Source organism: Ochotona curzoniae, unplaced genomic scaffold, assembly GCF_017591425.1.
Source record: "Ochotona curzoniae isolate NIBS_2020 unplaced genomic scaffold, NIBS_Ocur_1.0 contig_2723, whole genome shotgun sequence".
Classification (NCBI taxonomy): Eukaryota; Metazoa; Chordata; class Mammalia; order Lagomorpha; family Ochotonidae; genus Ochotona; species Ochotona curzoniae.
In genome coordinates, this window is record NW_024465573.1 from 11499304 (window position 1) to 11524562 (window position 25259).

The 25259-nt window shown below is 41.3% G+C and overlaps 1 protein-coding gene across 3 annotated transcripts; it reads left to right on the plus strand.

The window, feature by feature from the left end:
- On the plus strand, positions 1–22762 carry BIRC3 (baculoviral IAP repeat containing 3). Of its 3 annotated transcripts, none has more exons than XM_040976861.1 (9): positions 2–116; positions 4809–7380; positions 7487–7586; positions 11034–11112; positions 12108–12156; positions 14913–15155; positions 19322–19576; positions 19823–19864; positions 19975–22762. In XM_040976861.1, exons 2-9 carry the CDS (start codon positions 6528–6530, stop codon positions 20166–20168), a joined length of 1815 nt encoding a protein of 604 aa, XP_040832795.1. In that variant the 5' UTR covers positions 2–116; positions 4809–6527; the 3' UTR covers positions 20169–22762. The 3 variants fall into 3 exon arrangements, with proteins under 3 accessions (XP_040832797.1, XP_040832795.1, XP_040832796.1); XM_040976862.1 differs by having other exon boundaries at positions 45–110; XM_040976863.1 differs by lacking the exon at positions 14913–15155 and having other exon boundaries at positions 1–116.
- The last annotated feature ends 2497 nt before the right edge of the window (positions 22763–25259 follow it).

Consider the following 25259-nt stretch of genomic DNA (forward strand, 5'->3'; position numbering starts at 1 on the left):
CAGGGTGGGGACTCGTTTAAAGGCAGCGTGAGACCGCGGGGCGGCAGGTGGCACCGGCGGGGACTCGGCTTGGCAGAGCTGGCACGGTCGGCCTAGGCGACGGGGCTGCAGTGAGTGTGCGTGTCTGTGTCTCCGTGTCTGTGCGCGCCCCTCCGGCCACCCCTCGGGGAGGAGACGGGGTGGTTCTGGGGGAGAGAAGGCAGTGGCACCCCACCCCCGCCCGCCTCCCTTGGCGGAGACTGCCTGCTGTCTGTCTGGCAGCACTGCAGGCCCCGGGGCAGCTGGCTTGGCCACAGGCTTCCCTCATGCTTCCCTCCTCCCTTCGCATGCCTTCCCACTTTCCTGCTGGGTGTTCAGTTTCTGTTTTACTTGGGAGTGAACCAGCGGAATGGTGACTTTGACAACTTAATTTGATTGCCAAGAAGCGTCACCGGGGGCTTTGTGGGTGCCAGAAACGCTTCAGGACAAAGCCCAAAGTAGCCATTGGAGCGGGCAGGTCTCAGTGCAGTGCTTAAAGGAGCAGGGTGGCAGTTATATAGGGAAGCTTAAACTGTTTCCTAGTAATGTCTGTGGACCCAGCAGAGTAAATGCTGGAGGTGCTTGCTTGATGCTAACTTAGCAGTTAGGTTAGCTGCATGTTTACCGATCACAGTCTTTAAAAGCAGGTACTGTAAAACACAGGTCTTCTTGATGCTGAGGCTCTTGTAGAGTGACTCGGCTAGGATCCCTTTCCATAGTATTGGAGACAATGCCAGGTATTGAGCCATCACTGAGAAGTTTGGACCATTGATGTAAAATCAATGTCCCTGATACCATGCAAATCAGGGCACTGTGGTCTTGCATCTCAGCAAGCAAGAACCTTGGCTAACATTTCCATCCTCAACGCCAAGGCCCAGCGTGTACTTCTGTTGTCAGGCTCTGTGGATGTGGAGGGTGGGAGGGCTTGTAGCAAAGGAGTTTGCAGTGCCCACAAGGCAGACAGAGAGGGGTCCTGTCCTCCAGCCCCAGGGAGATGAATTTACTGAGTGCCCAGCTGCTAGGATGCGTTCTGGAGAGAGGTGACAAAGTCCATAAGCTGGCCTGAGGAGGAACTGCCAGAAAAGAAAGAGGAAATCCAGGGGGTTGGGATTGGAGAAGGCAAGCATATCTCTAGGAGGAAGTGGGTTCCCGTAGCAGATCCAGCACTGCCCCTCGGTTCTGGCAGAGAAGGCGTTGGTGCTGATGGTAAGCTTCAAACGTTTCGGTTTAAGGAGTCCGTGGGAGGGAAGATCGTGGTGATGCTAGCCATAAGTACAGGTGCAGTTTTCCGACTCTGAAGGGTAAGTGAGACGCAGGGAAATAGCTACAAAGCAAAGTGGAATTGAGGAAGGATTTTGTTTGGTTGGAAAGCTAAGACTTAAGCCAGAATGTTACAGGGAATGCAAAGGGCCAGTGCAGACTGACAGCTGAAGGAATGAAGAGTAACATTTCTGAGGCAATAGGAGAGGATGGGATCCCTTGAAGAAGCAGCTGGCAGGTTGTGAATAAGAACACACGGATGTGGAAGTGTGAGATAACTACGGCTCGTTGCTGTTCCACTCTCTTTGAGGAAACAGAAGGCAGAGCAGTGGACGGATGATGAGACGGGGAGCGATGGGGCAGGGGAGGGTACTGAAGGGTCAGAAAGAACAATTTGTGGGGGCAGTTGGCTAGGGAGCAGGCCGGGGCCAGCAATGCTGCCCCATCCTGTAGAGAGGTGTGCACCGTCCGGGAGGCTAGGGAGAGGGAATGGCTAAGACACAGGTTGAATTGATCCAAAATTGACATCTTCACCTGCTTGTATGTATTGGTTGTTGTCTAAATTCCCACAACATCATGCATTGTTTCTACATGCCAGCTTAACATAAATAAATTTATGTAACTTAAGAAACAATATGTGTTTTAATAATGCATGTAATCTTTTAGAAATATACCCACTGTAACTTTTTATAATAGTCTTTCTCTCATTTCCTCAAAATATGTCCCTCTACATCTATCTTTCACTTTGGTTACTTTTGATAGGCAATGCTATTATAAGAATTAGATTTTTCTTATAATTCAACTGTAAGAAAAATGCCAGCCCAGGTCAAGTACAAATATTAACTGGACCCGGTGCAAAAGCATAGTAGTTAAAGTCCTTGCCTTGCACGCCCAAGATCCCATATGGGTGCCAGTTCTAATCCTGGCGGCCCCACTTCCCATCTAGCTCCCTGCTTGTGGCCTGGGAAAGCAGTCAAGAATGGCCCAAAGTCTTGGGACCCTGCACCTGTGTGGGAGACCTGGAAGAGGCTTCTGGCTCCTGGCTTCAAATTGGCTTAGCTCCAGCACTTGTGGCCGCTTAGGGAGTAAATCAGCAAATGGAAGATCTTCCTCTCTGTCTCTCCTCTTCTCTGTATATCTGCCTTTCCAATAAAAATAAATAAATCTTAAAACAAACAAACAAATATTAACTGACACCTCAGTAGCAAGCAATCAAAATATGGTGCCAGCATGGAGAGCAGGTGCCCTTTTAAAGATACAGCTGGTATTCAGCTCTCTCTTACTTGGGTTGCCATATGGAAATATAGGACTATGTTGTCAGATTTTCTGGATTTTGCCTTTTTTTGGTAGAAGCTTATAATCTATAATGACAAGGGAAATCTCTTACATTAAAAAAATTGACTAGTAAGTAAGTATAAATTTTAACATGTGATCCAATAAAATCATGGTTTAAAAAAGTAGCATTGTGTCAATGTTAATTTTCTGGTCTCTATAGTTGAATGTACTATGGTTATGTGAGATGTTAACTTCCAGAAAACTGAGTGTAGTGTATGTGAAAACTCTTGAGCCTGAAACAATGGTTTAATTGGCTAATCCTCCAAATCCATGTGCCAGGATCCCATATGAGCACCATTTGTGTTCTGGCTGCTCCATTTCCCATCCATCTCCTGGCTTGTTGCCTGGGACAACAGCGGAAGATAGCCCAAACAGTGGAAGATAGCTCCTGGCTTTGGATCAGCTCAACTGTGGCTGTTGTGACCATTTAGGGCATGCACCAGCAGATGGAAGATCTTCCTGTCTCTCCTTTTTGCTGTAAATCTGATCTGCCTTTACAGTAAAAATAAATAAATTTAAAAGAAAAGAATAAATTAATCTTAAGACAAAAAGCAGGGACCAGCACCATGGTGTGGAAGTTAAAGCTCCTTCTGTGGTGCCAGCATTCCATATGGGTGTGTTCTGATCCAGGTCCCTTGGGAAAGTGGTGGAGTGTGGCACAAGTCCTTGGGCCCCAGCACCCTGTAATCCAGATAAAGCTCCTGGCTCCTGGATGACCCATCCCCAGATGTTAAAACCATTTGGGAAATGAACCAGTGCATGAACAACCTCTCTTTCTTGCTCTCTCTCTTTCTGAAGATTTATTATTATTTTTTTAAAGATTTATTTTTATTATTTTTTCATTGGAAAGGCTGATATACAGAGAGGAGAGACAGAGAGGAAGATCTTCCGTCCAATGATTCACTCCCCAAGTGAGTGCAACGGCCGATGCTATGCCGATCCGAAGCCAGGAGCCTCTTCTAGGTCTCCCACGCGGGTGCAGGGTCCCAAAGCTTGGGCCGTCCTCGACTGCTTTCCCGGGCCACAGGCAGGGAGCTGGAAGGGAAGTGGGGCTGCCAGGATTAGAACTGGCACCCATATGGGATCCCGGGCGTGCAAGGTGAGGACCTTAACCACTTGCGCCACTGCACCGGGCCCGTGAAGATTTATTTTTGTTTGAAAGTCAGATTTGCAGAGAGAATGAGAGACAGAGAGGGAGATCTTCCATCCACTAGATTATTCTCCCAATGGCTGCAGTGGTCAGAGCTGAAATGATCAGAAGCCAGGAGTGAGGAGCGTGGAGCCTTCTCTGGGTTTCTCATGCTGGTGCAGGGTCCCAAGAACTTGGGCCATCCTCTGCTACTTGCCTGGCCTTAAGTAGGGAGCTGGATCAGAAGCAGAGCACGCAGGGCATGAACTTGCATCCCTCTGGGATGCTGGTACTTCAGGAAGGGCTTAACCTACCAACAATGCCACAGCACTGCCCCAGGATTCATCTTTCTTTCCCTCTGCTTCTTTCTGTTGTAGCTCTGCCTTTCAAATAAAAGTAAATACTTTTTATTACAAAAGTAAAACAAAAATAGTAAAATATTGTAAACCAATTCTATGTAAACCAAAACATAAAATATCCCCTGGTCACAAGACATTTTTGGTCTTTAGCCTACATTCCTCATTTTCATTTTTAATTATTTATTTGTATTTAGCAGTTTATAGTATTCAAGTGAAATTTTACAGAACTTCGTGCACCTCACTTTCTATAATGTTTGCTTCATCATCTTGTACATTGCAGATCCTCAGTTCAGTGTCTATAATGCTAAGCTAGTATTATACTCTATTATGGAGAAAGTTATTTTTTTAAAAGATTTATTTTATCTTGATTTGAAGGCAGAGTTACAGAGAAGGAGAAACAGAGAGAGAGAAAGAGATCTCCCATCTGCTGTTTCACTCCCCAGACTGGCCAGAATTGGACCACATGAGTGCGGGGGTAAGGGGGTTCTATCTTCGGCCGCTTGCGCAGGCCGTTAGCTGGGAACTAGAGTGGAAACAGAGCAGCTGGGACTCAAACAAGCATGCAGATGGGATGCCTGCACCGCTGGTGGAGGCTTAACCTACTAAACCATACACCAGATGCTGGAGAAGGTGTTTTAAAAAGTTCATTATATTATGTCTGCAAATTAGTTGACTTTTAAAACTGTCTTTTTTGTTTTTCAAAACAGGTTTACAAAGGAAGCAAACTCTTCTACTTCTAGATCCCCCCAGTTTCTTCTATAAACCAAAACATCTCAACATGGAGGCTTAATTCCCTTCAAAGGGACTTAGTCTAATCTGGGGAGGTAGTTTTGTGCATGAAAAGCAAATTAAATAATTTACTGGAGATTTTTATTATAAAACACAAACAATGTTGGTTTTTAATATTGATGAATTATATGAATTAGATTGTGGCAGTGAAGAAGAGAGGTGTATGCTGTGGGGACTCATTCCTGAAACGCTGTTCTCCGGGTTGGCAAGGCGGCTTCCCGTTGACTGCTGTGTAGACTAGTAAAACAACACCCGCATTTGTGAGGATTTAAAAATGATTGACAGTTATCCAGAACAAAGAGCCAGTAATCAAACCTTGGAAAAGTTAGAGAAGTGTGCAAATGGGACCTCAATCTATTAGACAGCTGCTACCAAAAACTGCCAGTAACAGAACTCTGCGATAGGCACAGCCAAATTCAGGGAAATGGAAAAAATAAACATGCTGGCCAGTGGAGATGCTATCCAATTACAACAGCAATGATATTTTATAATGTCTAAGATTTGCTTTGGTTCAATGGACTATTATGTCTGAGAATGGTGGTAGATAGGTTAGCTTGTTCACAAAGAAAAGCTGCACAACAGTACATGAAAGCAAATAAAGGTTTATTGGCCATGGGTGAAAGGATCCTTGAGGTTAGACACAATGATTTACCTTTGGGGGAAGTAACCGCTGGGAGAGAGATAAGACAGTTCTCCAGCGGGGCACAAAGCACTGAAATCAACAACTAGAAAACCCCAACATCTGTGAGACCCAAGAAACCGTGCTTGCAAATCACTGGTAAAGAAAACCACAATGGCTTCTCATTGGCCATGGACAGTATTATTGTCACAGAATAATTGATGTCCAATAATTCATCATTGAGGAATTCTTGATTGTGACAAGGTTTTTGCTGTTCAAATGGTAAATTTGTTATTATCTTTTTTTTTTAAATTGTCTTGGTAAATTCTGCTTTGAGGTATGTTATTGGTGAAGTGAGTTCTGACTCAAATGAAAGGTTCCCAAAACAAGACAGCTGAAAAGATTTGTTATTTTATAGCCATATGGAAATTATCTTAAGAAAGTTTTTTTTTTAAACCAAGGAAATAAAATATGTATATCATGACTCTTTTTGCAGAAATATCCTGAATATAATTATGAAGTACAATTTGGTTATTGGTAGTTTATCACACCGTGTGTGTTTGCAGCACCTGGGCGTGGTCAGTGTCTAGCCAAGTATGTATGCCATTAGGACGAAAAGTGGTCATTTTATCTTCAGGTTGTTGAGTGCTACTGGAGCAGGAATTGACCTGCTCATGGAGATGCCTGGAACTAAATGATGTTCTGATGGCCTAAAGCGGCTTAGCTTCCATGAAGCTTGTTTTAATTTTCATCACAGGTTACTCTGTCGGATCATGTATGCACTTGTGTGTATGAAGAAGGTAACATGGGGTGGTCTCCACTGCCAGTCAAACATCTATCAGTGTAGGATGCAGAACCTCACAGACATGAATTATACATGCATAGTAGAAAAAAGAAAGAACAGTTTCTTATTATCAATGTTTAACCAATATGAAAACTAAGGAAATCAAAAGCAATGCACAAAACTACCTCCCCAGAGAAAGACTAGTCCCTTTTCCTCCCCTCGTCTCGTCTCGTCATGAACATAGTAGAAAGTAGCGTCTTTTTAGCGAATTTGATGAAAAGCGCCAACTCTTTTGAACTGAAGTACGACCTTTCGTGTGAACTCTACCGAATGTCCACATACTCTACCTTCCCTGCCGGGGTCCCCGTCTCCGAGCGGAGTCTTGCCCGTGCTGGTTTCTATTACACTGGCGTGAATGACAAGGTCAAGTGCTTCCGTTGTGGCCTGATGCTGGATAACTGGAAACAAGGAGACAAGCCCATTGAAAAGCACAGAAAGTTGTATCCCAGCTGCAACTTTGTTCAAAGTCTAATCTCAGGCAACAGTTTGGAAACAAATTCTCGGTCTACTTTTCCTTCTTCAGTAGCAAATTCTACACATTCGTTCTTCCCAAGTTTGGAAAATAGTGGCTATTTTAGTGGTTCATATGCCAGCTTTCCATCAAGTCCTGTAAACTACAGAGCAAATCAAGACCTTTCTGCCTGCAGTGGGAGTCCTTACCACTCTGCGATGAGCACCGAAAAAGCCAGACTACTTACTTATCAGATGTGGCCGTTGACCTTTCTGTCACCAGTGGATCTGGCTAAAGCAGGCTTTTACTACATAGGGCCTGGGGACAGAGTGGCCTGCTTTGCCTGTGGTGGAAAATTGAGCAACTGGGAGCCGAAGGACGATGCTATGGCAGAACACCTGAGACATTTCCCCAACTGTCCATTTTTAGAAAACCAGCTTCAAGATGCTTCGAGATATACCGTTTCTAATCTGAGCATGCAGACACATGCTGCCCGCTTCAAAACATTCTTTAATTGGCCCTCAAGTCTTCTAGTTCACCCTGAGCAGCTTGCAAGTGCAGGATTTTATTATGTGGGTAAGAGGTTTGATCTGATTACAAAAAGTTTCATCATGTGAGATCTTAGATATCTTAAATATCCAATGATACATATTCCTAAGTTTTGGTTCAAAATTAATTTTAGGTCACAGTGATGACGTCAAATGCTTTTGCTGCGATGGTGGACTGCGGTGTTGGGAGCAGGGAGATGACCCGTGGGTGGAGCATGCCAAATGGTTCCCAAGGTAATTGTTAGGACATTGTCTTGGCCAACTTTATAACTGTGCTGAAATAGGTCACCTTACAACCAACTGTGCTTTACCTTGCCTTTTTTGTTTGTTTGTTTGTTTTAATTATTTGATTTGTATGTGAAAGGCAGAGTATAGAGAGAGGATACACACACACACACACACACACACACACACACACACACACACACACAGAAAGAGATCTTCCATTCTGTGGCTGATTCCCCAAATGGCTGCACTGGCCAGAGCTGAGCTGATCCAAAGCCACGAGTCAGGAGCTTTTTCTGATTCTCCTACATGGTTGAAGGGGCCATCCTCTGCTATTTTTTTCAGGTCATAAGCAGGAAGCTGTATTAGAAATGAAGCAGCCAGGACATGAACTGCTGCCCATATGAGATGCCAGCACCACAGGTGAAGGCCTAGCCTCCTATACCACAGTGCTGGGTCCATTAGCTTCCCTTTCTTTTCAAAATATATTTAAGAATAAGATTATGATTCATTTGCTTAAAAAATAACCAGTTAAAAGGTTTTTATGGATTTAAGATAAAGAAGAAATGCCTGATTTTATGTAATTATTAAAGAAGGCCTATGTTAAAATTGTATGTGTACATGGTTAGAACAAAGTTACGCATGGGAGAAAAGTACAGAGAGAAAAAACTTAAAGTGACACGGTTACCATCTTAGTGGACGTTGCTCAAGATACTGCTTTTTTGTTGTTGTTTGTTTGGTTTTTGCTTGTTTGTTTTTAAATGGAGGCAGAGAGAGTAGGAGAGAGCATGGGAGAGAGTGCTCCATTGTGCTGGTTCATGCCCCCAAATGTCCACCATACCTGGGAGTTGAGTCTCCCATCTACATGGCAGAAAATCAACTGCTTGAACAATCACCCGCTGCTCTCCAGGGTCTGTATTAGCAGGAATCTTGAGTTTGGAGCTGGAACTGCAAATTGATCCCAGCCACTCCACTGTGGGCTACAAAGTGTCTAAATTGCTAGGCTACATGCCTGCCCCGCAGGTACCTGCTTATGTGTTTGTACACAGATACATAAGTATATGTAATTTTATATGCAGTAGTTACTACACATAGTTTTATCAATCAGTGTATGTTTTGGACATATTTCCTTTCATTAAACGAAATTTGCCTAGGTGACTAAAATAGTTAAACGAAATATAGACCCCTTAGTCTTATGAAGTTTCTTTGTAACAGGATAGGAGAAATGGCTTTAAAAAGCTTAAAAGTTATAAAGCATGTTGGAAGATAGTAAGTACTGTAGATAAAAAAAAGAGATAGGGCCCTAGTGACTGGGGTCCTCGCCTTGAACATGCTAGGATCCCATATGGGCGCCAGTTCTAATCCCAGCAGTTCCACTTTCCATCCAACTCCCTGGCTTGAGGCCTGGGAAAGCAGTGGAGGATGGCCCAAAGCCTTGGAACCCTGCACCCACGTGGGAGACCCGGAAGAGCTCCTAGGGGAGGTTCCTAGCTCCTAGCCTTGGATCGGCACAGCGCTGACTGTTGAGGTCACTTGGGGAGTGAATCATTGGATGGAAGATCTTTGTCTCTCGTCCTCTCTGTATATCTGACTTTGCAATAAAAATAAATAAATCTTAAAAAAAAAAAAAGAGAGAGAGAGACAAGGGAGACAAAGCAGGCAAGTGGCAAGTTGCAGTGTGAAATATAACAGGGTCAGTGTAGCATCATCTCATCGTTCTCATTACATTTTATGTTTTACTGTCATGTCTTGTGCTCTTGACTTTTCTATTTTATCTCAGTCAGCTCAAACCCAGAGCTGTATTTTTCCTAGTGTTACTTAATGTTGATTACTATATTTGGCATTCTAAATCACTGTTATTGTATATAAACTTTAAGATTTAGGGCTTTATTTATAACAATTTTATGTTCCCTAAGCATTGCAGGCTTAAACACCTGTGAATAGAGCTGGCCATTTGGCCAAAGACATTGAATAAGACACATACATCCCACATTGGAATGCTTGAGCTTGAAGCCTGCCTTTGGCTCCTGACTCCAGCTTTTTGCTAATGCAGAGACTTGGAGGAACTGATGCTGGTTCAAACAGTTGTATTTTTGTCACTCACATAGGAGACGTGGATTGTGTTCCTGGCTCCTAGCTCTTAGCTGCAACACAGGCTTAGCCCTGGCAGTTGCAGATGTTTAGGGATTGATCCAATAGATAGGAACTCTCTCTCTACCTACCCTACTCCCTGCCCCACCCTCTCAAATAAATACTTTTATCTATTATTTTAATTACAAAGACTAAAAAGAACACCTAAGGAACTAGACTTGCAGCTAAGGAAGTTAAACTATAGCCTGTAACGCAGGCATCCCATGTGAGTGCCTGTGCTAGTCCCGGCTGCTCCACTTCTGATCCAGCTCCCTGCTGTGCACCTAGGGAAGCTGCAGAGAGTTTGAGCCCAGGCACCCATGTGGAATACTTGGATGGAGCGCCAGAATCCTGACCTCAGCCTGCATAGTATATGGAAGATCTCTTTCTCAGTGTCTCCCTCTGTCTCTGAAACTGTATCTTTCAAAGAAGTAAACAAATCTTTAAAAACAGACATTAATTTAAAAAAAAGAGCGCTTGCATAGGTTTCCTGGTAAGTATTACTAACTATATATTGTGGTAATTTTTGTTCATATACAAAATGAATGGTAGTGTTAAGTACTTGTTTTGCACTTAAATTTGACAATGAGTATATATTATCTATATGTTGCCGTATTTGTGAGTATGTTGTATGAGAAAATGTGTTGTTCCCTCTTCTTGTATCCCTGTTGGTGCATGTTTAGTTTTTAAGCTGTCATGGAGATGAGCAGCATCATTTACTTGGAGGATTTTCTCCCTGCCTTCCTGTTCTGTTTTTAGTGTCATGGATCACGGTGTCTTCCGGAACCAGAGCAGCTAGGAGCTCCACAGGCCCTGCTGGGCAACAGCAAGCTAAGAGGTTATAGACCCTCATTCAGAGCCATAGCTCAGTACCAGCTATAGCCTCCCTCTCGGCTTTGCCAATTTGCTTTTAACTGCAGTGTCTCTTATAGCTTCCCACATACCAAATACATAGTGAAGTGATCATATGTGTGTTTGTGTTCATTTGAAATATCTGCCAGTCCACAAACAGCTGGATGAGCTCTGCATAAATTAAGAGAAATGTTTCAGGCTTTTCAAACTCCACTGAAGCATACAGTATACTGGCAGATATAACATAGCAAGACCTATAATTAATCAAATAGAAGTTATCAAATATTGTTACTTATATAGTAATAAGTTTGCAAATCATTCAAACTAAAAGGAAAAATATTCTAGTAAATGTGACAAATGCCTAACTAAATTTGAAATGGAGCAAACACCCAAAGATAGAGAATTTGCATGATAATATTTGCATTTGACTTTTAGAAAATAGTCTACCCAAACTTTATTCTGTTTCCATTTTAGGTGTGAATACTTGATAAGAATTAAAGGGCAGGAATTCATCAGTCAAGTTCAGGCCAGTTACCCTCATCTACTTCAACAGGTAGGAAAGGGTTGTTTTATTGTTTTTGCTTTTGTTTGTTTTTTAATCATTGGCTAACAAGAGAAAAGCTGTTTTTTCTATAATTGTAGGAAATTCTTTTCAGTGAAAATACAAAAGGTGTTTTATGACATGCAAATTTGTGAAGTGTTCCATATTTTTTAAAAATTTTTAAAATAAAAATAAGAGGTGTTTTAAAAATGCATTTCTTTATAAACTCCAAATTATCTTAGAAGCTACTACTATTTGGAGAAATATATATTCTTAATTGGTAACATCCTAACAGTGAATTTGGCAGATTTTTAAAAAGTGTTTCTCTGATCAAGTTGCAATAGATGAAACTATCTGGGGGGGAAATTGGCCATAGTAGTAGCAATAATAATTTTGCTATGAATATTGTTCTTAAAAACAATTTAGGACAAAGAATCCTATTGTTCTTTCTAATTTTAGAATAGCAGGTAAAAATTTATGCAATGGGATTTCAACATGTTTATGAAAACTGGATTTAAAATATATTTTGAAGCATAATAACTTTCAAATCCATACAGTTTTTTTGTAAGAACTTTTCATAATAAGTGCTTTTATGGGTTTTTGAAAACTCTCTGAAAATACTTTGATAGTTAAACAGCTCTTAGCCAGAGTCAGTGACTTATGTAGGACTGCACTTCTTTCAGAAGTGACCCAGGGAAGGTGAGAGCTGGCAACGAAAGGCAATCGAATGTTTCATGGATTACTGAAAAGGTGTGATTCTTCCTGTCTCATGAAAATAAGTTTCAGATACACAATCACACAGAAATTCTGCTAGTTTTTGCCTAGAGAATAGCTTTTGAATCTAAATGAACAATGTCTGTGATTAAAATGTCTGTGATTAAAATATATTTTTCTAGTAAGTTAGTCATTCTGCAATAAGTTGGATAAAATTATCTATTGATTTGTTTTTATTGCAGTATCAGGATAAGAGCTGTATTTTAATTTACATACTTTTTTGCCTCCTGTAGCTGTTATCCACATCAGATACTCCAGAAGATGAAATTGCAGAGCCACCAAGTATGTACATTGAATGCTGCATTGTAATGCAACTGTTTGGTACTGTTGAGATTGGAAATTAGTAAGAATAATGTGTATTTGTGTCAGTTAATACTTTCAATGCGCTTTCAAATGCATTATGTTGATTTCATTCAGGTTTGAGTGTGTATCAGATTTGCTTAGAGAACTTTTCCAGTTTCTGTCTCAGACCTGAAATGAATCAACATGTCTAAGGGTAAGACCTGAGCACCTATAGTCTTAAGTACAGACATCTAACTCATCCCTGATTCTTGGACCAGTGTGGGAACAACTGTATCATGACATTAAATTGATCACATATTCTATCTGTGACATGAGTAGGGTAGAGTATGTACTCTCTCTCTCTTTTTTTAAGATTTTATTCATCTTTACTTGAAAAGTACATTTATGGAGAAGGACAGGCACAGAGAAAGATCTTCCATCTACTGGTTCACTGCCCAAATGGTCACAATGACCAGAGCTGAACTGATATAAAGCCAGGAGCCAGGAGTTCTTCTGGGTCTCCTTCGTAAGTGCAGGTTCCACGTACTTGGGCCATCCTCCACTGCTCTCCCAGGTGATTAGCAGGGAGGTGGATCGTAAGTGGAGCAGCTGGGACTCAAAACAGCATTTGTAAGGGATATTGGCATCACAGGCAATAGTTTTACTCACCATCTTACACTCTGGCCCTCATTAGTTAAAAATTGAATGAGCCCATCTTTGTATTATCTTTCAATTTGATTCCTAATTTGTTGTGTATCTGATGATCTAAGGGAAAAATAGAGGACAGAATAAATATAGTTTCTGCTCCCATGAGCTAATAATCTGTAGGACACAAGTAAACACACAGATAGGGGAAAGGCTATTATAAGAGAAGTGAAGTGTAATATGAGTGCATGAGAGGCAATTATTTTACTTATTTAAAGATTTATTTTACTTGAAAGTCAAAGTTACAGGGAGACAGATATGAGAGAGAGACGAGAGAGAGCGCTAATCCAAATCCAGAAGCCAGGAACTTCTTCCAGGTCTGTCACAGGGGTGCAGGGGTGCAAGGGCTTGAGCCATGCTGTGCTGCTTTTCCAGGCCATAAGTAGGGAGCTGGATCAGAAATGGAGCAGTTGGGACACAGAGCAGTGCACATAGGGGATGGTGCAGTAAGCGAAGGATTAGCCTGATAAGTCACCACACTGGCCCCAGTTATTTTTTATTTTTTAAAAAAAGATATATTTTATTTATTTGGAAAGCAGGGAGTGCAAAAGCAAGAGAGAAAATGATCCTCCATCTGCTGGTTTACTTCTCAAATGGATGCAGTGGCTGGAGCTGGACTAGGCCAAACCAGTAACCAGGAATCTCCCATGTTGGTAAAGGGTCCCAAGACCTTCAGTCATCTTCTGCTGCCTTCCCAGGAGCAGTAACAGAGTTAGATGGGAAGTAGAGCAGCCAGGAACTTGAACCTGCACCCACATGTAATGCTGGCAATCCATGTTTTTTTTTTTTATTGACTATATTGCATTATGTGACACAGTTTTATAGGCACTGGGATTCCCCCTACCACTCCCCGTGCCCTCCCCCCATGGTGGATTCCTCCACCTTGTTGCATTACCACAGTTCAAATTCAGTTGAGATTCTTTCATTGCAAGCATCTACCAAGTATAAAGTCCAGCGTCTTATTGTCCAGATAAGTTCAACGGTCTCTTGGGGAGACCATCTCTGGTCTGAAGGTAGAGCCAGCAGAGTATCATTCCGATCAATTAAAAGCCCCGACATTACATCAGTAACATTTTATAACGTAATGGAATTAGTTCACATGGTATTGAGTAACCAATACGTTAAAAGAGAGAAAAAAAAATGCAAGTTCTTAACTACATCTTGTGACTTCTACATTGACATTTCAATGATTAGTTTATATATAAAGGGTTTCTATACAGCCTAAAATGGCTATAGATTACTATTCAGCTGTCTCATGCCTATTTTAATTTTAGTATTTAGCAGTTTATAGCGTTGAAGCCCATCATTTTTCCCAAGAGACTTTTGTGTTTCCTTTTTGTCATGCATGTGTTGGTTACTCAGTGGCATGTTATTTTTTCAGGGTGCTATAAGTTGATGTTGATGTTGTTGTTGTTGTTATTGATGGGGCTGTTATGAAATGTTGTTAATCAGGAAAACAGATCCATGATTTTAAAAGTCACTGTTTGTATTCTTGAGAACATTCTAGAAGGAAGAGATATTGTAGAAAGCCAGTGTAATAGTAGAGGAATTTGATGACTGTGGACTCTTAAAAATATATAAAATTACTTTATTTAGGAAAGGCTCTTCATTTTTTTAAAATTAATTCATTTATTTGAGAGAGAGGGAGAGATAAGGAGAGAAAGAGAGAGAGATCTTCCATCTGTGGGTTCATTCCCAAATGGCAACAGCATCAGGGCCAGGCCAGACTGAAGCCAGGATTAAAGAGCTTCTGCTGGATCTCTCACATGGGTGCAGGACACTTGGACCATCTTCCACTGTCATCCCAGGCACGTTATCAGGGAGTGGAATTGAAAGTGGAGCAGCTAGGTCCTGAACTTGCACTCATATGGAATGCCAGTCACAAACAGTGGCTTTAGCGCTATGCCACTTCTCCAATCTTAGTACAATCTTAGTACAAAATAATACTACCTATAGACTTTCTGAATCTTATCTTTTTAATAATGTAGTATCTTTTCAGTTAAAAAAAAACATGCAGACTCTTATTGCATATGTAACTTACTGTTCCATAGTTGTTCATTTTGGACCTGGAGAAAACCATCCAGAAGATGCAGTCATGATGAATACGCCTGTGGTTAAAGCCGCTTTGGACATGGGCTTTAGCAGAAGGCTGGTGAAACAGACAGTGCAGAGCAAAATCCTGACAACTGGAGAGAACTACAAAACCATCAGTGATCTGGTGTTGGATTTGCTTAACGCAGAAGATGAAATAAGGGAAGAGGAGAAGGAAAGAGCAACTGAGGAAAAAGAATCAGGTACTTGTATTATTGATATAGTCTATTTCCACAAGAATTTGATCATCAGCCTTTCGAAGCTACTGAAAACACACTCATCAGTTCAGCCAACCTAGTTAGATTTGCCTGTGGTTGATATTCTTAATTCAAATTCTAAAAAAAAATTACTTCCCATCAAATTATATTTAGATTGGTCATTAAGCTGAAAATGCATGCAATAAATGCAAGTATTTTTTTCCTTAGTTTGTGTTTTTGCTCTGAGTGGTTGTCTTTGCACAGTTATTCATGACAGATTTTTCATCCCCAAGAGTTGTTCATCCCTCTCTGCTGTTAACCTGTGTGGAGACAGAAAATGTTGCTTATCATCATTATCAATTGTCAGCACAATCGTCTGTCTCAGCTTATGACTGAACTAACGTGCAAGTCATGGTTAGTCCCACGTGTCCAAGCAGGGACTGCCTTCTCCCCAGTGGCACTCTGATATATAGGCAAGGCCCCAGGTGCTGTTTCACATTCTCTTATGACAAATTAACGTAGCCCTTCCTTCCTGGCCGTGTCTACTATGCTATTCTGCCTCGTACACCCCTCACTACATCTCTTCCTCTGAGCATGTCCATTCTCATCTGGCTCCTCTGATGCTCTCACTCTAGCCTAGACAGAGAAGTGCTGCTTTCTTTCCCCAGTGTGACCCAGTCCCAGAATTTCCCTTAACACAGCTGAAACAGACTTCAGCTTTTCACAAGCTCTCGCTGGAGATTTAGGGATAACAGGTGGGGGTTTACAGCTGTAACTGGAAGTGAATTCTTTCATGTCCCTAAACTTATCCTCATAAGTTTCTCTGTCTGGCTCCTGGTTTATCTCTGTATAGGTCTGGCCAGTTTACAGAAAGTGACATGGAAAATCTCAAGTATGTTTCCCTTTATCAAAGCCCAGGAAAAAAAAAAAAGTACCCCTTATCTGTATCCAAGACTGTCTGGAATCTTTCTTCCTAGGATGATTAAGCCAACTGTCTACTTAGTTCAGGAATTAGCCCTATCCCTGCCCATGAAGACAAACTCGTCTTCTGGTGTGATCCATTCAACTTAACAAGACCATAGAAATACAGCATTGGCCATTTCCCGATTCCTCAGTCCTGAACAGCGCCAGTGCAGCAACAACATAGTTCAAATTCATCTGTGTCCAGCACAATTGCCTTCCTCACTGTGAAGTCAAGATTAAATGAGGCTGCCCTTTCCGACACGGTCTTCTCAGTCTTTCCAGTTTTAGCCCATGTGGCAGCAGTCGCTCAGAAAACACACAGCATCTCAGCAGTTGTTGAGAGACTGTCCACCCCAAATCCAAAACCACTTACCTATTTCTCCCAGAGAAAATTAACTTCCTTTCTTCCGAAGAAAGTCTCCAGAGGTGATCCCACGGTAACAATATACGATGATTTACACTTGTCACAAAGAGCCTTATCCATCTTCATCCACTTCATGTGGTATCTGCTAACATGTGTACTCAACCAGTGCTTTTGGAATGATTGAATGAATAATGAGGTTCATGACTATATTTTCACAAGAATAGTGGGTGAATAATTTATTCATGGTGTGTGATTAAAGAAGCAATTTAGGATATATTTTTTCCAGAATATGAGAATAATAATCTAAAGAATATTTAGATCTTGGGCCTGGTGCAATAGCCTGGTGGCTAAAGAACTCACCTTGCTCACAGTGGGATACCATGTGGGCACCAGTTAATCTCCTGGCTGCTCCACTTCCCTTCCAGCTCCCACCTGTGGTCTGGAAAAGCAGTGGATGATGGCCCAAAGCTTTGAGACCACACACCCACGTGGGAGACTTGGAAGAAGCTCTTGGCTTCTAGTTTCGGATTGGAGCACAGCCCCAGGCATTGCAACCACTTGGGGAGTGAACCAGTGGACAGAAGATGTTTTTGTATCTCTTTTTCTCTGAACATGTGCCTTTGCAAAAAAATAAATATTTTTTTAAAGAAAGAATATTTAGACCTTAGGCCATGAAACAGTCTATGACTTTGAAATCAGACTTTTCCCAGCTGTTAGCAATCAACTGTCAGAGATCTTAAGAACTTTGGAGAAATTATTATATGAAGTTATTAAAAAATAAATTAAAAAAATAAATCTTAGAAGGGGTGATGCAGTGACAAAGCAAACTAACTTTCACCTGTGACACCAGCATGCCATATCGCGCTGGTTTGTGTCCTGGCTGTTACACTTCCAATGCAGCTCCTTGCTAACCGCCTGGGAAAGCAGGAGAGGATAGACCCAGAACCTGGCCGCTGCCCCCTTGTGGGAGACCTTGGAAAAGCTGCTGGCTCCCAGCTTTGGACGGGACCAGTTCTGGCTGTTGCAAACCTTTAAGGAGTAAACCAGCAGATGGAAGATCTCTTTCTCTGTTTCTCTCTCTCTCTCTGCAATCCTCTTAAGCAAAATTTCTTATTAAAAAAAATAAAACTTAGACTGAAAAGCTAACATGCTTCAACACTAAGTGTAAATTGTAGTTTTATTTTCTAATATATCACTACTACCCCAATGAAGACTGTTTTCTATTTATATAAACTGGACAAATTTCACAAATATCGTGATACAGACTTAGGACCTTAATGTCATTTCACTCCCTACCCTCCTTCAATGAACACAATGTAACAGATTATAATCTTCGTATCTCCTTTTGCTACCATCTTTGAGTTCCTATTCTAAATCACTAAGGCTTTGTTGTCCATTTGTTCATCAGATATTTATGAAACACTGACTGTGCCAGATACCATTCTAAGATCTAGTCTGTTCTCATTTATTCTTAGAAATCTTAAAAATATATATCTGTAGTCTTGACTTCTTGACTAAGCACCACTTTTTTAAAATACTTATATTTATTTATTCAATTACTGGACATAGTCAGTGTTTAAATTGAATAATCATCTCTTCCAAAGTAGTTCTTCCAATAGCCCCAATTTCAACTGTTAGGTTACAAAAGTAGCTTTATGGATCATGGTAAAATATATGATAATTAAGAAATAATAGATTCATAAGTCATATTATTAAGACAGTTTTGATCTTTAAGTGGGGAGTTAGATGATCCTGTGAGACATAGAAGTGGTCATTGAATTCTGTTCCTCAGCCCTGTGGCGCTGGCATCCCATAGTGGGGGTCAGTTCATGTCGTGGCTGCTTCACTTCTGAATCAGCTCTCTGCTTATGAACTGGGAAACCAGTGGATGATGGGCCAAGTCCTTGGGACCCTGTACCCATATGGGAGGACCAAAGAAAATTTTTGGCTCCCAGCTTCCAATCGTCTCAGCTCTGGCTATTTAAGAAGTTGTGGCCACTTGGGGCCATTTTGACCAAGTGAATAGAGAACCTTTTCTCTCTCTCTTAAAATAAAAATTGTTGACATTTTCTCCTCATTGTAAAGTAGGTAGTGGCAATATGCTTAATTCAGTAAAAATGGTGAAAATTTCAACTTAATATAGAATATTGAAGACATTTTATGGCAGAATAATAATCTAAGAAAAATTAAATTCTTTTGATTTTTTTTCCTTTCCCCATTATAAGTAGTTTGAGTTGAAATTTCTATTTCATTAGATTCTTTTTGTAACAAGGTATTATTTACTTATTTGAAATGCAGTGTTTCAGAGAGAGGTGAGAGAGACAGAGATTTTTCCTCTTTGCTGGCTCTAAATGGCCATTCCCAATGGCCAGGCTTGGGCCAGGCAGAAGCCAGGAGCCAGGAGCTTCTTTCAGGTCTCCCATGTGGGTGCAGGGGCCCAAGCATTTGGACTATCTTCTGCTGTTTTCCTAGGCCATTAGCACGGAGCTAGGTGGGAAGTGGAGCAGTTGTGACTTGAACCAGCACCCACATGAGATCGTGGCAGATGGTGGCTATAATACTTTCAATTTACTTGATTCACGGTCGCTGCATCATCTCAGTGTGTTAAATGAGGATATTATACCTACCTCAGTTAAGGTAAAATTATTTAATACATGTTAGGTGCTTAATCAGTGCTCTGGTTAGTCCGTCTTTTATTTTGCACCATTAGTAAGTACAGGGAGTCAGCTAGCCCCAGCCTGGAGATGAGCATCAGTGCCTCGCTGTGAATGAAGATGGTTTCCATTCAGGTGTTGGAAGAAGGCTATGAGCAGAGTTTGAACATGCTTGCTTTTGTTTTACCAAGGTGATCTAGTGTTAATCCGGAAGAATCGAATGGCGCTTTCCCAACACTTGAGCTGCGTGATTCCGATTGTAAACCGTCTGCTAACTTCCGGAGTGATTAATGAGCAAGAGCACGTTATCATTAAACAGAAAACACAGACATCTTTTCAAGCCAGAGAACTGATTGATACAATTCTAGTAAAAGGAAACATTGCAGCCACCATATTTAAAGAATCTTTACAAGAAACTGATCCTATATTATACCAGCGTTTATTTGGTGAGTGCTAAGAAATTATTTCTGGGAATTTTCCATTCAATTGAAAGAAGAATTTCCATAATAATTGGTGATTATTGGAAATAATTCAATTTAATTCATAAACATAAACTGCATAAGATAAAAACTTGTGTTGCCTTGGCATTATTCATATTTGATCCAAAATGAAGCTGTTCATTTGAAAAGATATTCTAGGGCTAACTGTTGGTTTTATTTGTCATAGTAATGCTTTCGTTTTTTTCCCCTTAGTGCAAAAGGACATCAAGTATATTCTTACAGAAAATGTCTCAGGTAATAGCATTAACACTCTAAATTAGCAGAAAACATTGCTTTTATTTTCTTGGTTTTCCATGGGAAGAGAAGCAAATGGCTATTGGCTAAAAATTCTTTTCTTCTTTTAGATTTACCAATGGAAGAACAACTGCGGCGATTACAAGAAGAGAGAACATGCAAAGTGTGTATGGACAAAGAGGTGTCCGTCGTGTTTATTCCTTGTGGCCACCTAGTTGTATGCAAAGATTGTGCCCCTTCTCTAAGAAAATGTCCTATTTGTAGAGGTACAATCAAGGGTACAGTTCGTACATTTCTTTCATAAAGAAGACTGAAAACTGTCTAAAGTTTAGAAATTAATGCATTAAAGGTATCATAATTAACTTTATATTTATTCCATTTGATACTGATTTTGCTGCAAATGTTTTATTTGCAACTCATAAAAATGTTTATAGAAATGTATTTACATAAACCAATATATACCTGGAACATGTGGAAGTGTCTATTTTAGATAGCAAGACAATACTATATTACAAACTTAAAACTCAGCCAAAACTGCAGGAATATTGAAATTCTAAACGGAGCAGGATAGAAGATATTGGCATTTTTGCCTTTCAGAATATTTCAGAGTTGTATTAGGTATCACGGAATTCCTTGCTCCTTTAAAAATTTTATTATTTTTAATATAAACTTTATTTCAGAATACTTTTAAATGTATAAAACAAAAATTGTGAGGTAGTGTAGTTCCCATATACCCTTCAACCATCTTCTCCTGTTGTTAATACTATATAGTATATGATCTATTTGTTATAACTAATGAATTACACATAGCTTCTCCCCTCCATTTCACAAATCCAAATCGCCTTCCTCCCACTCTGCCCTCCCCCACCTAGTTAACAGCCATTTTGTGTTCAAATGGAGGTTTATGATCGATTCCTCTCTCTCCATGCTGAATGACTGGTGAACTCCAAGGGGTTGGGGCTTGTTGACCGAGCTTCATTGTGACTAGAGAATACTTATCAGCATCTACAGGTTTTTCAACTCCTTGGTTGTCCGAGAGGGGTGTCCCTCCCCTTAAACATTAAACATTTAAAAATGTCCAAGTCAGCATCTTACGCGTACAAAGTCCTGTACGTAGAAAGATAATTGTTGAATAATGACATGGCCTATTTTTGGAAAAATTCCATGAGGAACACTTAATAAAGCAACAAAAATTACTCTCAGATTTCACATCTGTATTTCACTGCCAGACCCTTACCATACCTCTTTAAGACCCCTGTAGGATTGAATACCCATGTAGGTCCCTTCCTATAAGATGCTTTTTCATTTATAATAGTAAAGTATTAGGATCAAGCCACTGAGCTTTTATCTGTAGGATTTTATGGGACGTCTGAAACAAAAATCAAACAATCTTTTAGGAAATTTGTTTACTCATTTGTCTGTTGATTCGTTTGGGCTCTCTCATGCCATTCCTACCAAGGGAGAGAAGCCCTTTGATTTACTACCACCACTTTGTTATTAATTCTGGAACTTTAACAGCCCAAGGGACCAGCAGCTGGTTCTGTTAAAATCTATTCTATTACATACTCAACACATCCAATACGTATTTCTCTATTCTTTGCTTCCTCAAGGGGTTTTAGTGTTGGAAAGGTCAGAAGCAAGAGTAATAGAGAATATGGTGGCAGAGACAAGCAGTTGCCAATCACCTAAATCGATGCTAGGCGCCTCCTTGTGTTTGAAAGAGAAAGATTACCAACCACACAAGGGGGAGAGAACCCATCATTTCATTCAGATGTCAGAGGACTCTTTCCCACGTCCACACTGTTGTGGTCTTGGGCAGCTTGTTCAGTGTCATGAGCTGGAAACTCACACCTCCCACACACACATAATCCTTTCTGTGACTCTCATCTGTTGTCACCTGGAACCTGAGGGGGTGGTATTGCGTTGTTGTGTAATCACTGCCCTCACAAGCCCTCTTAAAGACCCTGTGATAGAGAGGGTCTCGCTCTCTTGGTCATGTGTTTCCATTGCTCTGGCACTTTGACTCTGGATCTCCCCAGTACCTGCTTGCTCTCTGGCTTCCTGCAGACAGACTCTGAGGACAGGTAGCCCCTGAGCATGCCCCTCTATGTCTGTATTCCTCACCCTGTGTTCACTGCATGGATAAGAGAGTGAAGATACAAATGCTAAGATGCTTTGTATTTCTGATTGTGTACTTGCAAGAGTTCTGGAACAGGTGAGGAATGTGGGCAAAGAAGCCAGAGGTGAATGTTTACAGTTTTGTAACTGTCCAGGTTGCTCGCTGCATGTCTGTTAGGATAACTTCTGTTGCTGGGGAAGCAGGGACATAGGTCTTCAGTTTAACAGATGGGTTTCAGGGTGATGACCATTTGTTCTTCTCAGGGTTTTGATTCAGATTGGATTGCCAAATGGGTGTGTCATGTGGGAATTTCTAGTGGGCCCTGTTATCACCATGCTTGACTAATAAAAACAGCGTGGATGATTATCAGATAGATTGCTGGCAGAGCTGTCAGGTGTGATGAAGAGAGACACCCTTGCAGAAGCAGCTCCTTAGAACAGTATCTGAGGGTCAGTGTTGCTGCTTAAAATTCTGCCCACCCCTGTGCTTCTGAGCAAGGTGATTCAGGTGGGGCTTCATTTCCAGTGTTGGTAGTGTGCAAATAATTGTTCTTCTTTCAAATTGCACAATATAGTTGCTTCTCATCAGATTGGCATGGTTCTTAAGCTCTTTGGCTTTGCTTTCTACCACTCTCCCCATTCCTCATTGTCGCCCAGACACTAAAATTTTCTTCAGTGTCTAAATACGACAGACATTATGCACAGGGTGAAAAGGGATGGTTTTATCACAAAGGACTGTGACCAACATCCTGGAACAAAAAGCAGGTTCCCAGGAGAAGAGCACAGTAAATTGAGCCCATCATAGTGTCAGGAGACACAGGAACCTTAAGATAGAAGATTCCAAAGGAGCCCCTACTTCTGTTTAGGTTTAGTGAAACACTGGCAACCATATAGAAATGGAACTGGATAGAAAGGATATACACAAATGAAAATAGACTTGCATGGTTTCTTCTTGGCTTCTCAGTTGTGATGTATACACACACACACACACACACACACACATATATACGGTATATATATATTTGGTATACCATATATACATATTTTTTTCCCTCCAGGTTTAAGGCATAAGACAGAGCCCACCTGAAATGAGGGTCTGAATTTTCTTATGGCCAGCTCTGGCACAGAAAGGTGGAGAGAAGTTAGGGTAACATTTTTGGGTTTTAGGACCAGCTTCAGGGGTCAAGAGGTTCTGTGTTTCTGTAACCCACCTTGTGGAGCAGGGTTTCTAGTTTCACTGGCTTCCGGTGAGGAACATACGTGGGGGTAGAGAAGGTACTGCTGAGGCCCTTTCTGGGCTGTTATCTTCAGAGCCTCAGCAGCTGGAATGTTGGTTGATTTTTTTTTCCACTCTGGAAAATTCTTACTCATTCTGTAAAACTCTTGGCCCAGATGTTCCTGATAGGAGTTTTCAAGAAGGCCTAGATGTAATCAGAGAATACAGAGGAAGAGATAAAAGAAGGTAACCAGCAACAGCTTCAGAACAAACAAACAAACTGCTCCACAGCCTGGAGTATTTGCTGAGACCTTGTCTCAAATTCCACACACACACACACACATGCACACATACACACCTGCCCCCCAAGGAGTGTGACAGCCAGAAGTCCCTAGTATCCTGCTCACAACTCCAATTAATGCAAAAACAACAATCACTTTTCCCAGAGGGTCCTCCTATCCCCAAAGTTGCCAGCATTAAACAATCCTATGCTTCATAGCCATTGTAGGGTCTACGTAAACACTTTGAACTTCTCTTTTCCCCCAGATTTACATTAAAAAATGCTTCAACCTTTCTAGATCAAAGAAACTTTTTTTTTCCCCAGCTGGTACCACTTGCCGCTGGCAGTTACAGGATCTTACTCCAGGACCAAACCTTTCTTTCTAGCTAGCATCCGTATTGGCTCAAGATGTCTTGATCTGGAGAGTTTGGGCTGGAAGCGGCTATAGCAGTGAAAATGCTGGCTAACAACCCTGGGGCCACTGCTGGCATGTCCTGGTCTGGTACCTATCTTTGGGTCTACTACCGGAATGTCTGGGTTTGGTATCCATCTTTGGGTCCAGACTCCAGCTTTCTTGGAAGATGACAATGATGGCTCCAATAGGTCCCACATGGAGACTTGCTACATTTTGGCTTCAACCTTTCAGCCTGGTCTACTGCTGACATTTGGGGAGTGAAACAGTGAATGGGAGGAAGGGAGAGAGAGAGAGAAAGAAAAAGAGAGAGAGAAAGTATGTTATACGTATGTGTGGGGTCTCAGTTTCTGCTTTTCAGATACACACATTTTTTTTAAGTTTGGTTTACTTTCTCAGAAAGGCTTTCGCCTCCTTATTGATCATGTGTTTTTGATTGTCTCTCTTTCTTTGCTCTTTATAACAACACACATTTGTTTGTTTAATGCCTCATCCTGTGTTCTAGATGTTCTTGAATAAATGAGTGAATGAATGACTTCTTGGAAGTGGAGGTGGAATGTGAGAGGAATTTCTCCCTTCTTAAATACTGCCATAGGGACAAGTGCTGTGATACAGCACGTTAATTTGAAGCCCGCAGCACCAGCATCACATGTGAGCACCTGTCTGTGTCTGGATGCTTCACTTCCAGTGGAACTCCCTACTAGTGCACCTAGAAAAGTAACAGAAGATGGCCCAGGTGCTTGGGTCTCCCGCACGAGTACAGGATCCCAAGGCTTTGGGCCATCCTCGATTGCTTTCCCAGGCCACAAGCAGGAAGCTGGATGGGAAGCAGTGCTGCTGGATTAGAACTGATGCCCATATGGGATCCCGATGCATGCAAGGTGAGGACTTTAGCTGCCAGGCTACCGCACCAAGCCCCCAATGTGACTTTCAAATAAACAAAATAAATATTTATAAAAATGATGCTTTAAACACTCCTTCCTGTTGGAAAAAAAAAAAAAAAAACACCACCACAGCCCTGTCCATTAAGCAAGTCAGTCTCTGACACAGTGGTAGTGGAAGAAAGTAGGTATTCATTTTGTAACATTCAAAACCAGGATGTGGGTGGCTGTTGCTTAACTCCCAAGGAATTAAGAATGGGGAATTTTACAGATTAAAGCTAGGAGTGAGCAGTGTATATATGTATATATGTGTATATATATGTATATATGTATAATGTATGTATAGTTCACGTGTGGGTCTTTGGTAGATCCATGGTGTTCATGGCCTTCCCTGAGTTGGCCAGTGTCAGGAAGCCAGCATACTCTGGAAATGCTGTGACACCAAAGGGAGCTCCTGTCTTAGGCAGATTACCTACTACTTTGTTTGA

Excerpts from the sequence above, each read along its gene's own strand:
- BIRC3 (XM_040976861.1), top strand. The coding sequence starts at position 6,528 with ATGAACATAGTAGAAAGTAGCGTCTTTTTAGCGAATTTGATGAAAAGC. Across the intron at positions 7,381-7,486 it reads TGCAGGATTTTATTATGTGG|GTCACAGTGATGACGTCAAA; the intron begins GTAAGAGGTTTG and ends AATTAATTTTAG. Across the intron at positions 11,113-12,107 it reads ACCCTCATCTACTTCAACAG|CTGTTATCCACATCAGATAC; the intron begins GTAGGAAAGGGT and ends TGCCTCCTGTAG.